The 14,183-nt window shown below is 42.4% G+C and overlaps 1 protein-coding gene across 5 annotated transcripts in view; it reads left to right on the top strand.

The window, feature by feature from the left end:
• Nucleotides 1-14,183, top strand: part of AP1S1 (adaptor related protein complex 1 subunit sigma 1) — a 98,117-nt gene that overhangs the window by 41,749 nt on the left and 42,185 nt on the right. For all 5 annotated transcript variants that reach the window (XM_078668551.1, XM_078668552.1, XM_078668550.1 and 2 more), the window contains 2 exons: nucleotides 3,109-3,287; nucleotides 4,987-5,095. In XM_078668551.1, the coding sequence (XP_078524677.1) occupies nucleotides 3,109-3,287; nucleotides 4,987-5,095 (288 nt within the window). The remainder of the gene's footprint in view (nucleotides 1-3,108; nucleotides 3,288-4,986; nucleotides 5,096-14,183) is intronic.

Below are 14,183 nucleotides of genomic sequence, written 5' to 3'. Positions count from 1 at the left end.
AACATCGAGTAGATGGTTGGATTCGATGAAATCTACCAAGGTGGCATTAGCGTGTTTCCAATACTTTGCTCATCCAAGGGAGCAAAGAAATGGGCCTATAGTTTTTTAGCTCGGACTGTTTGAGATTTGATTTTTTTAAAAGGGCCCTAACCATCGCACGTTTCCAGGGTGATGGAACCACACCTGAACCTAACGAGGAGTTCAGTAGGTTAAGCACTGTGGGGAGAATGATGTCATTGACCATTTGCAGTGAGCATGGGATAGCTGGGTCCTTGGGCAAGCCTGATTTGACCTGAAGTATTATATGGAGTTTAAGAGGCTGGGATTGAGTGGCGGGAAGGCTTGTATGGTGGCTGTATGATGAGTGACGGAGGTCAAGGTATTTGGGAGTTGGACGGTAGGGGAAGGGGACAGGAAAGCAGAGTAAATTATTTGAATTTTTTCCGAGAAGAATTCTGCTAAATCATTACAGCGGACTTGTGCATTGCCTGGGTCTAAAGACTGCTCTGGGCGCTCTAGAAGGGTTTTTGCTATCCTGTAGATTTCTTTAGGTTTAGATGCCGCTGTGTTGATTTTTTCAGCGAAAAAGGACGATTGAGCCATTTTAATCTCCTTTTTATTCGCTCTAAGCATGAGTCTGTAGTTGCTTTTGCTAACAAGGGAGAAATCTAATCTCCATTTCCTTTCAAGACGTTTGCACTTGTTTTTTAATTCCCGAAGTGCAGGGGAGTACCAGGGAGCCGTCTTGGCACTTCACTTAGGGTCCACGGTGCTCAAGGGAAGTACCATGTCTAAGGAATTGGAGATCCAGCAGTTAAAATCCTCATTGGCTGAGGTAGGGTCTGGGTTGTCAGGAGGTCTGGTGTTAACCAGGGTCAACATCCAGTCCTCCAACGGCAGTTTAGACCAATTCCTACGCTTAGCGGAGTGGGCTTGTGCAGGTGGAGGAGATTTAGGGACCCTCCAAGTGAAAGGGATCAGGTAATGGTCCGACCATGGGACTGGGGAGGGGGTATGGACAACTAGTTCCAAGCAGTTGCTAAAGATAGGATCAAGGAGGTGGCCTTTTAGGTGAGTTGGATTTGTCACTAATTGAGTTAACTGTAGCGCCGCAAGACTAGCCAGCAGGTGACCCGCAATAGTGTTAGTAGGGTCGTCGAAATGGATATTAAGATCACCCAACAGGGTGAAATTAGCTGGTGTGGTTGTAAGACAGGCGAGTATTGACGGGAGATTGGAGGTGAAATCCCCCAGGGGTCCCGGAGGGCGGTATACAAGTACTCCTGAAAACGTATTAATAGGGGAGAAATCCATCGCAAAAGAGACACTTCGCAGTCCGGAATAGGATGACAAGAACTGCAACACTGAAAGGTGTCCCGAAAAATAATAGCTAAACCCCCTCCCTTACCAGTTTCACGGTTCATTTACAAAGAAGGCACGTCAGCCGAGACAATCAATCCCAACCCTGCCTAACAATGGCATCCGAGGGAGAGCAAGGTTTAACAAAGGCATCAGAGGGGAGAGCAAGGCCTAACAAAGGCATCCGAGGGAACTTTCATGCACACCCCCGGCCCGGGCACCTGAGCAAGAGACCGCAGGTTACGCGCCTTGTGGTTATTTTGTAAACGTATGATTAAAAGGTTACAAGGCTTAGTCGGTACTAAAGAGAACGAGTTGTAATTTTTTTTTTAAACTTCCCCTTTCACCGCAAATTCACATTTCCTTCCCGTAAAAGGTGCCGTAGCAGTGGAAATGTGTCAGCGTGACCCAGCATGAGGAATGACATTTCCAACGTCAGGCAGGTCAGGCGGAGTTTGAGAATTTCACTCGGCGGCGCCCTTCACGTGCAGGTTTTGTTTGCATTCTATAATTAGTGGCTTTGGAAGACGCCTGATGCGGACAGCGGTGGATAGGACAACAAATGACGGAGGGGGCAGGGACAAGTGCGGGACAGCAGGTCCTGGCATGGCACGTCACAGGCCGGAAGTACACAGACTACTGAACTGAAGTACACAGACTACTGAACGTGGACACTGTGATGGAAAGCTTGGAAGATATGGGAGGGGAAACGAGGCAGAGAGAGAGATACTACGACGCCCATTCATTAAAATGCCAGGGGGAGCAGAACTGATAGCTTTTCATGCAGCATTTCACAGCCTGCTGACATCACAGTATTTACCCTCTCTCGACCCAGCTTTAGGCACTTCACATTGACGGACTCAATGGCATGGAGTAGCAGGAGCGCGCTCGGAAGTACGGAGGACCATTGGACAAAACAAATAAATATTCTGGAAAGTCAGTTTTAAAAAACCTGGAGCACATAGATGAAAGATGAAACTAAGAACGGTCGTCCTTCTTTGCAGATGGAAGGAACACGACTGGTCAGAAGGTGGTACCCACACCTGCCACAAATGGCACAGGGCTTTACAACGGGACGCATCTCCCAGATGCGTCACATTGTAAGTACCCCACACCATGGCGCATCTTTTGCGCTGCCGCTGCGTCACAAAAGTGATGCAACGGTGGTGTAAAAGGGGCGCAAGGGGCTTGTAAATCTGCCCCAAAGTGTGTACATTGTAATTAAAGCAAATATATATAGCTTCATGTTGTTAATTAACTCAAAAAACAAAGTTATCTGTATTTGTTGTAGAAAAAATGGCCAAATAAAATGCCGCAAAATTGCCGCTAAATCTCCATATTTGTGCCGCTAAATTTCCATTTTTGTGCCGCTAAATTTGCTAATCCATGCCGCTATATCCTGGGGGTCTGATTTACCTCATCACGTTGCTTTAGTACATTTTTGTGGTGTTGGCCACCAGGTGGTGCTAGTCTCTCATATAACGAATTCGTCGTGATAAAAAGTGAAGCATGCGGCAAGTTACTGTAGTAGATGCGTAACTTTTCTCTAGCCCACGTTTTTTCCTCCCACGTACTCTAATATCTGCTATTCTCCCTTCCGCGGCCCTGTGATTTCATGCAGTCTGTGCCCACGACTAAGAGTGCTGGTTTGTCGGTGACCCGGAACTGTCCTCCTGTCCCTATTGCGCCTAACTGTTTGCCCTCTGCAGTGACCCCGATCTCAGTCTGTGTGCCCCTCGTCCCCTCTAGATGCGCTTCATGCTGCTGTTCAGCCGCCAAGGCAAGCTGCGGCTGCAGAAGTGGTACGTGGCCATCTCGGACCGGGAGAAGAAGAAGCTGGTGCGGGAGCTCATGCAGGTGGTGCTGGCGCGCAAACCCAAGATGTGCAGCTTCCTGGAGTGGCGGGACCTGAAGATCGTGTACAAGAGGTGAGCTGATACTACAGAGGGGGTTTGGTGCTCCTAGTGCACGTCTGTGTACCCGTCCCTGGCGCTGGACTTGTTCATACAGAGCTGCACGCCTGTGTGGCCCTGGGCCATTCCTCACAAGTACACAGTGTTGCCTTTTCCGCACTGGAGGCGGGGCTGTCCTTTCTCATTATGAGTTACTGTGTATTTACTCGCATTGACTGACTAGAAAGCACAGGGAGGACGAGACTTCCCTTTGTTCATAAAACGTGCACTGGCCTTGAACATTTCTAGGAAAGAAACAAATCTCACTACCTATTCTGAACCGAGAGATGCCTGTGTGTTTGTCATGGGCTGGTTTGCAGGAAGTTTGCTTTGATTGAGCAGCACATTTGTATTTATTCTGGAATTCGTGTCTGTGTATTTGACTCTGTTTCCTTTGGTGTCCGGTGAGCGTGCCGTGTTCATAAACCACTGTCCACCTATTCAGCATGGACAGATGATGTAACTGTTCTTTTTTCAGAAACTGCTGTCTGTCCTCCACATTATTACAGCACAAAACAAGGCGAGGACTAGATTCAATGCACATGGCCTGGTCATTGACCACGAAGCACTGGGGCATCTTTTAATAATATCATATGCAGTAGAGTTGGCTTATTTTGTTTAGAGGTGCAGACAACTCGACAACAGAGGAGACAAGGTGGAAGTCCAGCCTTTTAGAGAACCCCTAATGAGGATGACGCCATAGAATGTTAGAGCTATGGGATGCACGCTGTACTGCGTATGGAGGCACCAGCAGGGACGTTTGGAGCTTTAGATTAGAAGATTCATGAATTAGAGGGGACATCCCCAGCCTAGTGTGACCCCTAAAGGCTGCCCATGTCTGTTGAGAGCCCAGAATGAGGTGTAAGAGGGAGAAAACTACCTTAGTACTCAAGTTACAGAAATGCATCCAATATGAATAGCCTCTTTTAGTAGTGTATGAATCCTAAGGGCCACAGTGTGGAGCACCCAGTAAAGATAGCCCTGTAATGGTGAGCCCAGGGTCAAAGAAACTAAGGAACATCCAGTAAACAATTACCTTTAAGTGTAGAGGGGACAGACTGTAAGGTTTGTTACCCGTTGCATTCCTCTGTTGATCCTCACTCAGTGTCCATTGAAAGACCATTAGTATTCTGACAGAAGTCTGCACCACCTGAATGAGATGGCAGTTCCAAGCACTTCTTATTCACCTTTTCAAGTAGAAGGCACAGGCACAAGGCCGTTCTGCATGCACTGGGGTGAAAGGCTACCAGCCACGGAGAACCCTACAAACTTCGACATAAATGGAGGATGCTGGCCTTAGGCAACTCGGCATTTTTTTGCGGTGAATATAGGGCCCCATCCATCCATACTCATCTCTTTATCCACAAAGGATGAAGAATGTAGTGCCCTAGATGTTTGTGCTGACTCGGGAGAGGTTGTAGAAGGAGGTAGGCTAGCGCAATACTCAATCTCTTACAGTGAAGGAGAGCTGTAAATATGAGGATTGTCTTAACTGGGCTGGCACCATACTTCTCCAGGCACCTTTTAATGCCCCTAACAGCTACCTCTGTTCAGTGCCTCTTCGTATTTCCCCACCCTCTTAACAGACTTCTTTATTAAATGGATTGCTGCCACGGAATCTCTAATTTGCACTCATTGTTGCTCTTTTACTGTTCTCTTATGTCTTTTCCTGCAGGTACGCCAGTTTATATTTCTGCTGTGCAGTTGAGGGCCAGGATAATGAGCTTATCACTTTGGAAGTCATTCATCGATACGTGGAGCTACTTGACAAGTATTTTGGAAGTGTGAGTATGTGTTTAGTGGTGGAAGCACTGATCCCACCCTTCATTTTAGTTAATGCTTGTAGTTGGGACTCCAGGCCTAAAATACAAACACTGACATCTTCTAATCGTGCATCAATTAATTAATTCAGAGAGTATAGATCTCATGAATATGTTAATACTTAGTATTTTGGAAAGCAGCCTGGTCAACCAACCTGATCTGTCTGAAATGAAGTGGAACACCCACCCCGTCACCATAATGCCTGAAAAGTGTGCACATGTATTGCTGTCTGCGGCTTAGGGGCCATACCTAGTGTGATTAGTGCAGGACTTTCCGAGCCCTCGGGTGGTTAGAGCTCTTTCACTGTTCACTTGGGAGAATGAGACAGCTGTTTCCAGCAGCAAACAACCAGCGAGTCTCTTATGAGGTAGTTTAGGCCAATGTCTCCAGGGAGTTAGATGCTGTCCTTGTCCATTGGGAAATATGGCAACATTAGCAAAGGTTTATGTAAGGGAGAAGCACACCTCCTTTTCTCAATGTTTAAACTTTTTTAACTTTTTATATCTTTTCTTTATAAGCGTGCTACAGTGGTAGCACGTTTCTCCTACTACCGTGCCTGCCTATAGAACCTTCTTAACTCGAGTGAAATCACACTCGACCACTGTGCACTGTTGCTGGAAAAGTAATGCTAAATATGTTCATACTTCTGTGTACACCGTGTTTATGTAAACATTTAATGATCAAATAAAGCTTTCCAAACAAACTGTAAAAATCAATACAAATATTTTTCAAAAAACAAAACACTTTCCAAATTTATTTTTAAACCAAAAAAACGTATTTTTTTCTTTTCTGTTTTTAAACAAAAGTTTCATACGAAAATTCAAATTAAGAAACTTTCCAATGTCAAATGTGTACTTTACATTGATACATTATTTAGTCATGAATCATTGTACAATAAAGTTGAGATCACACAGTGTTTAAATTTACAATTATGAACATTAAATCCAGATTCCATTAAGTGCCCAATGCATTTCGAGCAGTGAATGGCCCTTCTTCAGGGGCCTGAAATTTAAACAAAATGAAAGTAAAGTGTGAACATTGATTCAATATTTGTCAGCACTTACAAACATGCATGGGGCCGTCTATTTCTTGTTGCATTTTCATGCATTTATATACACCTCCTTTTCTAATGGGTGGAAACTTATATGTAAAAAAATTATAAATGAAAACTGTGCTTAAGACACCACCACCAAGCCAAAGATGTCCATTTTCAATGACTAACAAGGCTTACCCTATTCTCTGTGGATTCTGAAAACACTCCGATCTAAAAAATACATAATACACTGCTTTCATATTTTTGCTACTACTATGGGATCCACTGTAAACATCCACAAAACCTGTATGAGGTACTCACCTCCATATCAACCTCAATCTCAGGGAAGCTCTATGATTGTCACTGCTCGTCTTTCTGTTCTAAACATGGAAATAAGTGGAAAACGTATCACTCGATACAACCCGATTATGAACCACCACTGTTTTCAAATAAAATTTCTAAAGAGCCTTTCAACATACCTCTTAAATCTCTTGTAGCTGTTCTTCAATAACCCGGTTACACCTCCACGACACGGCTCCAAGGAAGCCACTCCGAAAAATGCTCAAATTCCAAACGCGTGCCGCCATCTTTACGTACTCAACGCTCGCCCACAGCCAATCGCTGCCTACCCTGAATCTTCCCTGAATCTTCCCACGTGACACCAAGAGCTGGAGCGCGAATTCGCGTTCCTCGGCTCACTTCCAAATACTTTCCTGGAATTAAGTAGAACGCCATGTTCATCCTCCGATGACATCCAGCCCAACACGGCCGTCTTCACCTACAACCAAATATCCATGTGAGCTGGAGCGCAAACTCGCGTCTCTCAGCTCAACTTCCTCACTCCTTCCCCAAACTACTATGAACATAAGAAACAGACTATGACCTTCTGAAAACATAAGCCGTGAACCACGAAAAAGTGCCCAAACGAAAAAAGTCAAAGGAAATTTCTTTGGAAATAAATGCAAATAAATAAATATAATAAAAAATACATAATTTCATTGTCCTAGACATTGGTGCAAATTACTAAACCAATACTTATTGTATTTTCTTCTTTAACCAGAACCACACATATCACAGCTCAGGTGAAGAATCACATTATCAGTATTTTATAGAAAACATGAAAAATCTATTTTTTCGTTTAAGCCCTTTGGATACTGGGTTTCTAGCCTCTTAATCCAATAAGTTTCTATTTGAAGTAGGGATCTAGTAAGATCCATTCCTTTATGTTGCCTGATTTTTTCCAGAACTGAGAACTGCAATTGGGATATGCTGTGTTTAGCCTCCATCCAATGTACTGCTAGTGTACTCTTGATGTTTTGGTTTCTTATCGTGCTTTTATGTTCCGAAATTCTTATTTTTAATTTCCGTTCTGTTTTCCCTGCATATAGTTTCCCGCACGGGCACTTTATTTAGTAAATCAGAACGCTGGAGTTACAATCTGTGTCATGAAAAAGTTCTATGGTTTTCCCTGTTTGTGGGTGGCGAAGAATAGACCCAACAATCACATTGTTACAGTGGACGAAATTAGTGCATTTCTTCATGCCTTTGTACACTTTTTCTTGATCCTGTTTGGGTTGGGTCTTAAGGATTTCTTTCAGATTCTTCGATCTTGTGTATGCAAAAATTGTTTTCAGTGCGTAAATTCCATGAAAATCACCTTTATTCTGGAGTAATTCCCAATGGCGGTTGACTGTGAGCTGGTGGAAAAGTTAGAGACAAATACATGTCTTTCAATCACCTTTTTCGGCTTTTGTTTCAATAGATTCTCCCGGTCATACGCTCTGATGCGATTCCTTGCTTTATCGAGAATTTCACTGGGATAACCTCTTTCTGTGTACTTTTTCTGTTGAATGTCCAAATGATTATCTAGGTCTTCTGTGTCGGAACAGATCCTTTTAATCCTCATTAATTGGGGAAAAAGGTACATTTTTCTTTAAGTATTGGGGATGAAAACCCTTAAACAGAGCGTTGTTAACATCTTTGTCTTTACTGAAAAGTTCTGTCTTTATTCCTGTTGCTTCTATTTGTTTTGCTACATCCAAAAAGAAAATCTGTGTTTCACTGATATTATGAGTGAATTGAATGTGTTCATCATATTGGTTAAGTATTTCTAACTGTTTTTCCAATGTTTGTCTGTCTGATGTCCAAAGGACAAAAATGTCATCGATAAACCTGCAGTATAAAGCTGCATTCTCTGTCCACACTTGATCAGTGTATATATGGTCGGACTCAAATTTTGCCATAAAAGTGTTGGGGTACGCAGGGGCCCCTGCGAATCCCATCGATGTACCATTTTGTTGCAAGAAAAACTTCTCTTCCCATTGGAAATAGCTGTGATATAGACAGAAGTGCATTATTTCTAAGATGAAAACTATCGGCTCTGATGGTAGGTTGACACAACAAAGCCCATTCCACAGCTTCCAGACTGGACTGATGGGGTATGGAAGTGTACAAAGATTTTACGTCTATTGTACATAACAACAAGTTTCTGTTTGTGGAAATAGTTTGAGGTTTCAATAAAAAATAATTGGTGTCCTTCACGTATGATGGCCACTGTTGTACAAAGGGTTGAAGAAACTGGTCTATGTAGTGCCCAAGGGGTTCAAAGATGGTTCCGCACCCAGTCACTATTGGTTTCATGGGTGGGTCATGTAAATTCTTGTGAATTTTGGGGAGCATGTAGAGACGTGGTCTCCTCGGATGTTCTACTGTCAGAAATTGTTTAGTTGCTGACGAAATATGTCCAAATTCAAAAGAGTTTTCCAGAATACTTTTAAGGGTTGTTTTAAGATCTTCTGTTGGGTCCCTGTCTAGAAGTAAATATGTAGTAATATCTGTCACGTGTTCCTCCACTTTTTCCGTGTAGAACCTCCTGTTCATCACAACAATAGCTCCTCCTTTTTCTGCTTTCTGAATTAAAATGTCCTTTTTTTCTTGTAATGTTTTGAGTGTTTCTGTCTTGCAACTAAACAATTTCTGACAGTAGAACATCCGAGGAGACCACGTCTCTATATGCTCCCCAAAATTCACAAGAATTTACGTGACCCACCCATGAGACCAATAGTGACGGGGTGCGGAACCATCTTTGAACCTCTTGGGCACTACATAGACCAGTTTCTTCAACCCTTTGTACAACAGTGGCCATCGTACAATGATTTTTTATTGAAACTTCAAACTATTTCCACGAACAGAAACTTGTTGTTATGTACAATAGACGTACAATCTTTGGACACTTCCATACCCCATCAGTCAGGTCTGGAAGCTGTGGAATGGGCTTTATTGTGTCAACCTACCATCAGAGCCGATAAAGTTTTCATCTTAGAAATACTGCACTTCTGTCTATATCACAGCTATTTCCAATGGGAAGAGAAGTTTTTCTTGCAACAAAATGGTACATCGCTGGGATTCGCAGGGGCCCCTGCGTACGCCAACACTTTGATGGCAAAATTTGAGTTCGACCATATATACACTGATCAAGTGTGAACAGAGAATGCAGCTTTATACTGCAGGTCTATTGATGATATTTTTGTCCTTTGGACATCAGACAGACAAACATTGGAAAAACAGTTAGAAATACTTAACCAATATGATGAACACATTCAATTCACTCATAATATCAGTGAAACACGGATTTCCTATTTGGGTGTAGCAAAACAAATAGAAGCAACAGGAATAAAGACAGAAGTTTTCCGTAAAGACACAGATGTTAACAACGCTCTGTTTCAGAGTTTTCATCCCCAAAACTTAAAGAAAAATTTACCTTTTTCCCAATTTGAGGATTAAAAGGATCTGTTCCGACACAGAAGACCTGGATAAACATTTGGACATTCAACAGAAAAAGTACACAGAAAGAGGTTAGCCCAGTGAAATTTTCGATAAAGCAAGGAATCGCATCAGAGCATATGACCGGGAGAATCTATTGAAACAAAAGCCGAAAAAGGTGATTGATTGAAAGACATGTATTTATCTCTAAATTTTCCACCAGCTACAAAAAATTAAGAATATAGTCAACCGCCATTGGGAATTACTCCAGAATGAAGGTGATTTTCATGGAAATTACGCACTGAAACCAATTTTTGCATACACAAGATCGAAGAATCTGAAAGAAATCCTTAAGACCCAACCCAACCAGGATCAAGAAAAAGTGTACAAAGGCATGAAGAAATGCGCTAATTGCGTCCACTGTAACAATGTGATTGTTGGGTCTATTCTTCACCATCCACAAACAGGGAAAACCATAGAACTTTTTCATGACACAGATTGTAACTCCAGCGTTCTGATTTACTAAATAAAGTGCCTGTGCGGGAAACTATATGTAGGGAAAACAGAACGGAAATTAAAAATAAGAATTTCGGAACATAAAAGCACGATAAGAAACCGAAACATCAAGAGTACACTAGCAGTACATTGGATGGAGGCTAAACACAGCATATCCCAATTGCAGTTCTCAGTTTGTGGAAAAAATCAGGCAACATAAAGGAATGGATCTTACTAGATCCCTCCTTCAAAGAGAAACTTATTGGATTAAGAGGCTAGAAACCCAGTACCCAAAGGGCTTAAACGAAAAAATAGATGTTTCATGTTTTCTATAAAAATACTGATAATGTGATTCTTCACCTGAGCTGTGATATGTGTGGTTCTGGTTAAAGAAGAAAATACAATAATTATTGGTTTAGTAATTTGCACCAATGTCTAGGACAATGGAATTATTTATTTTTTATTTTATTTTTTTATTATTTTTATTTTTGATTTGCATTTATTTCCAAAGAAATTTCCTTTGACTTTTTTCGTTTGGGCACTTTTTCGTGGTTCACGGCTTATGTTTTCAGAAGGTCATAGTCTGTTTCTTATGTTCATAGTAGTTTGGGGAAGGAGTGAGGAAGTTGAGCTGAGAGACGCGAGTTCGCGCTCCAGCTCACATGGATATTTGGTTGTAAGTGAAGACGGCCGTGTTAGGCTGGATGTCATCGGAGGATGAACATGGCGTTCTACTTAATTCCAGGAAAGTATTTGGAAGCGAGCCGAGGAACGCGAGTTCACGCTCCAGCTCTTGGTGTCACGTGGGAAGATTCAGGGTAGGCAGCGATTGGCTGTGGGCGAGCGTTGAGTACGTAAAGATGGCGGCACACGTTTGGAATTTGAGCGTTTTTCGGAGTAGCTTCCTTGGAGCCTTGTCGTGGAGGTGTAACTGGGTTATTGAAGAACAGCTACAAGAGATTTAAGAGGTATGTTGAAAGGCTCTTTAGAAATGTTATTTGAAAACAGTGGTGGTTCATAATCTGGTTGTATCGAGTGTGGAACGTTTTCCACTTATTTCCATGTTTAGAACAGAGAGACGAGCAGTGACAATCATAGAGCTTCCCTGAGATTGAGGTTGAGATGGAGGTGAGTACCTAATACAGGTTTTGTGGAGGTTTACAGTGGATCCCATAGTAGTAGCAAAAATATGAAAGCAGTGTATTATGTATTTTGTAGATCGGAGTGTTTTCAGAATCCACAGAGAATAGGGTAAGCCTTGTTTGTCATTGAACACGGAAATCTTTGGCTTGGTGGTGGTGTCTTAAGCACAGTTTTCATTTATAATTTTTTTACATATAAGTTTCCACCCATTAGAAACTGAGGTGTATATAAATGCATGAAAATGCAACAAGAAATAGACGGCCCATGCATGTTTGTAAGTGCTGACATAAATATTAAATCAATGTTCACACTTTACTTTCATTTTGTTTAAATGTCAGGCCCCTGAAGAAGGGCCCTTCATGGCTCGAAATGCATTGGGCACTTAATGGAATCTGGATTTAATGTTCATGATTGTAAATGTAAACACTGTGTGATCTCAACTTTATTGTACAATGATTCATGACTAAATAATGTATCAATGTAAAGTACACATTTGAAATTGGAAAGGTTCTTAATTTGAATTTTCGTATGAAAGTTTTGTTTAAAAAAAGAAAAGAAAAAATTAAGTTTTTTTTTTTATTTAAAAATAAAATTGGAAAGTGTTTCCAGCAACAGTGCACAGCGGTAGAATGTGATTTCACTCGAGTTAAGAAGGAACATTAGCAAAGGCCCATGGACTGCACCTTCCAACAGTTAAAAGCCTTGTCGACGTGGAGCTAGTGTCCTCTCTGTAAGAGTCAATCTGTAGTTATCATAGAGGTGGGCAGCATCCAGTTAGAGAAAGATAGTCGTATGTGAACATTCTCGAGTGTATCATCTTGACTGGTTCAGGATTCCGCCAGATAATGGTTTGGATTGGTAGGTTAGAGCCATCACTCAAAAATGTAGGCCAACATAGAGCAGCTCGTTGGAGAAACCTGTGGCCCTCCATTCCTCCTCTGCTCACTTCTGAGGTGCATCTTTTCCCAACGTGCCCAAATTAACACTTTTTAAAAAATGTTTAATTTTCTTGTAATCGCTTGAACTACCTGTATTTTTTTTCTTTCTCTATTGTCGAAGTTTTACTTGTCTTAATGTATTTAGGGATCTATGGATGACGTTTTGGTTTTCCATTCTGTTCCTATACTTAGACCACTCCTATTATGTGTGCTTGACCTTGACTTACAACATTGATCACTTTAAATTTCCCGGTCCAGATTTATTGCCCTGAACTGAAGACAGTGAATGAAAACAAGCATTTACAATGCAATGGTTTCGCCTTTGGAAAAGTTTGAGCTATTGGCATTGTAAATGACAAAATTTGTATTTATGTGTTGGTTTTGAAAACAGATAAATAAATGGGCATTGTCATTTACATTGCCATTAGCTTAACCTTGCCCAGGAGGAACGCAGGATTAGGAACTAGAATATCACTGACCCATCCACCAATTAGCACCTTTGATGTCCAAAGCCTCGATTTACTCCTCAGTCCAGAATCAGGGGACCAGCTGCATAATGGAAAAACCTCTCATTGAAACTGCACGTGCAAAGAAAAATAAAACCATTAAATTAACAGAAAGAAAGCAGCGCACACGGACGCCTAAAGTAAGCAAAGGATGTAAGTGACTTTATTCATTTCACTTTGTTGCATTAGCAGCAGCTGCCGCGCTGTCGCTGTAATGTGAACCTCAAAGGAAACGACGTGTATCTAATCACCTCCTGTTCGGCCATGTCAATGAGAGTGGTCGAAACACTGAACGAGCAAGGAATGAAACCACATACATGCCAACATTTTAGAAGAGGAAAAGCGTAGTAAGAAACGCAATAATCGGGAGAATGTATTTTCCTTATTGACTTGTATGGAAGCAGCAGCAATCTGAGGAGGGAGACACCAAAATACAGACGTTTGGCTTCAAAAATCGGTCGTATCCCTCCCGACTCGGGTTAAATAGCATGTTTGCAACCATGATATAAAATGTGTGATCATATATACATCCGCTGCCGAGGGTCCCCAACGCTCGATCAATCGTTCTTCATACACATAATTCTCCATTTGTAAAGCTACGGCATAGTGCGTGCTCAGGGCGTGGTATGTGCGATAAGAAAAAACAGGGGGGGGGGTGCACTGCAGCACACGCCACTATCTGGCACATATGTGTGCTTATACGGGACTTGAGTGTGTTGCAAAATGAAATGCACCTCGACCGCTGCCTAGTATTGCTTAAAATACAACAAAAATGCAGACGCATGCCGCACTCTCCTTGAAACGCAATCAGGACCAGCCCACACGAAGGGCGCTATTCCCAGGCTGCTGGCAGGCAGCGGCACCTTCCCTGGGGAGGGATGAGAGGGGGCGAGGGGAAGGTTTAGCACAATAAGCAATCCACGGAAGGACAGATGGGCCAGCTGCACGGTGTCAGCTATGTGTTTTTTTTCCCTTCATGGGGTTTGTTTTCGTTAAAGCTCTTTCCTGGCCCCACCTCTCCCCTCCCTTTGTCTCACAGAATGAGGCCATGGCAGGGCGGGGTGAATAGGGAGGGGGCCGGGGGAAGAGAGAAATCCGTAGTCACGGTTACAGGAAATCAGGTGATATGGTCAGCGAATCAGAGCCGGCTGACGTCACTGCAGTCAAGCGCGAA

Source organism: Lissotriton helveticus, chromosome 12 (genome assembly GCF_964261635.1).
Source record: "Lissotriton helveticus chromosome 12, aLisHel1.1, whole genome shotgun sequence".
NCBI classification, from domain to species: Eukaryota; Metazoa; Chordata; class Amphibia; order Caudata; family Salamandridae; genus Lissotriton; species Lissotriton helveticus.
Note: the sequence above shows the minus strand (reverse complement) of the source record. Positions and strands in the feature narration are given on the sequence as shown.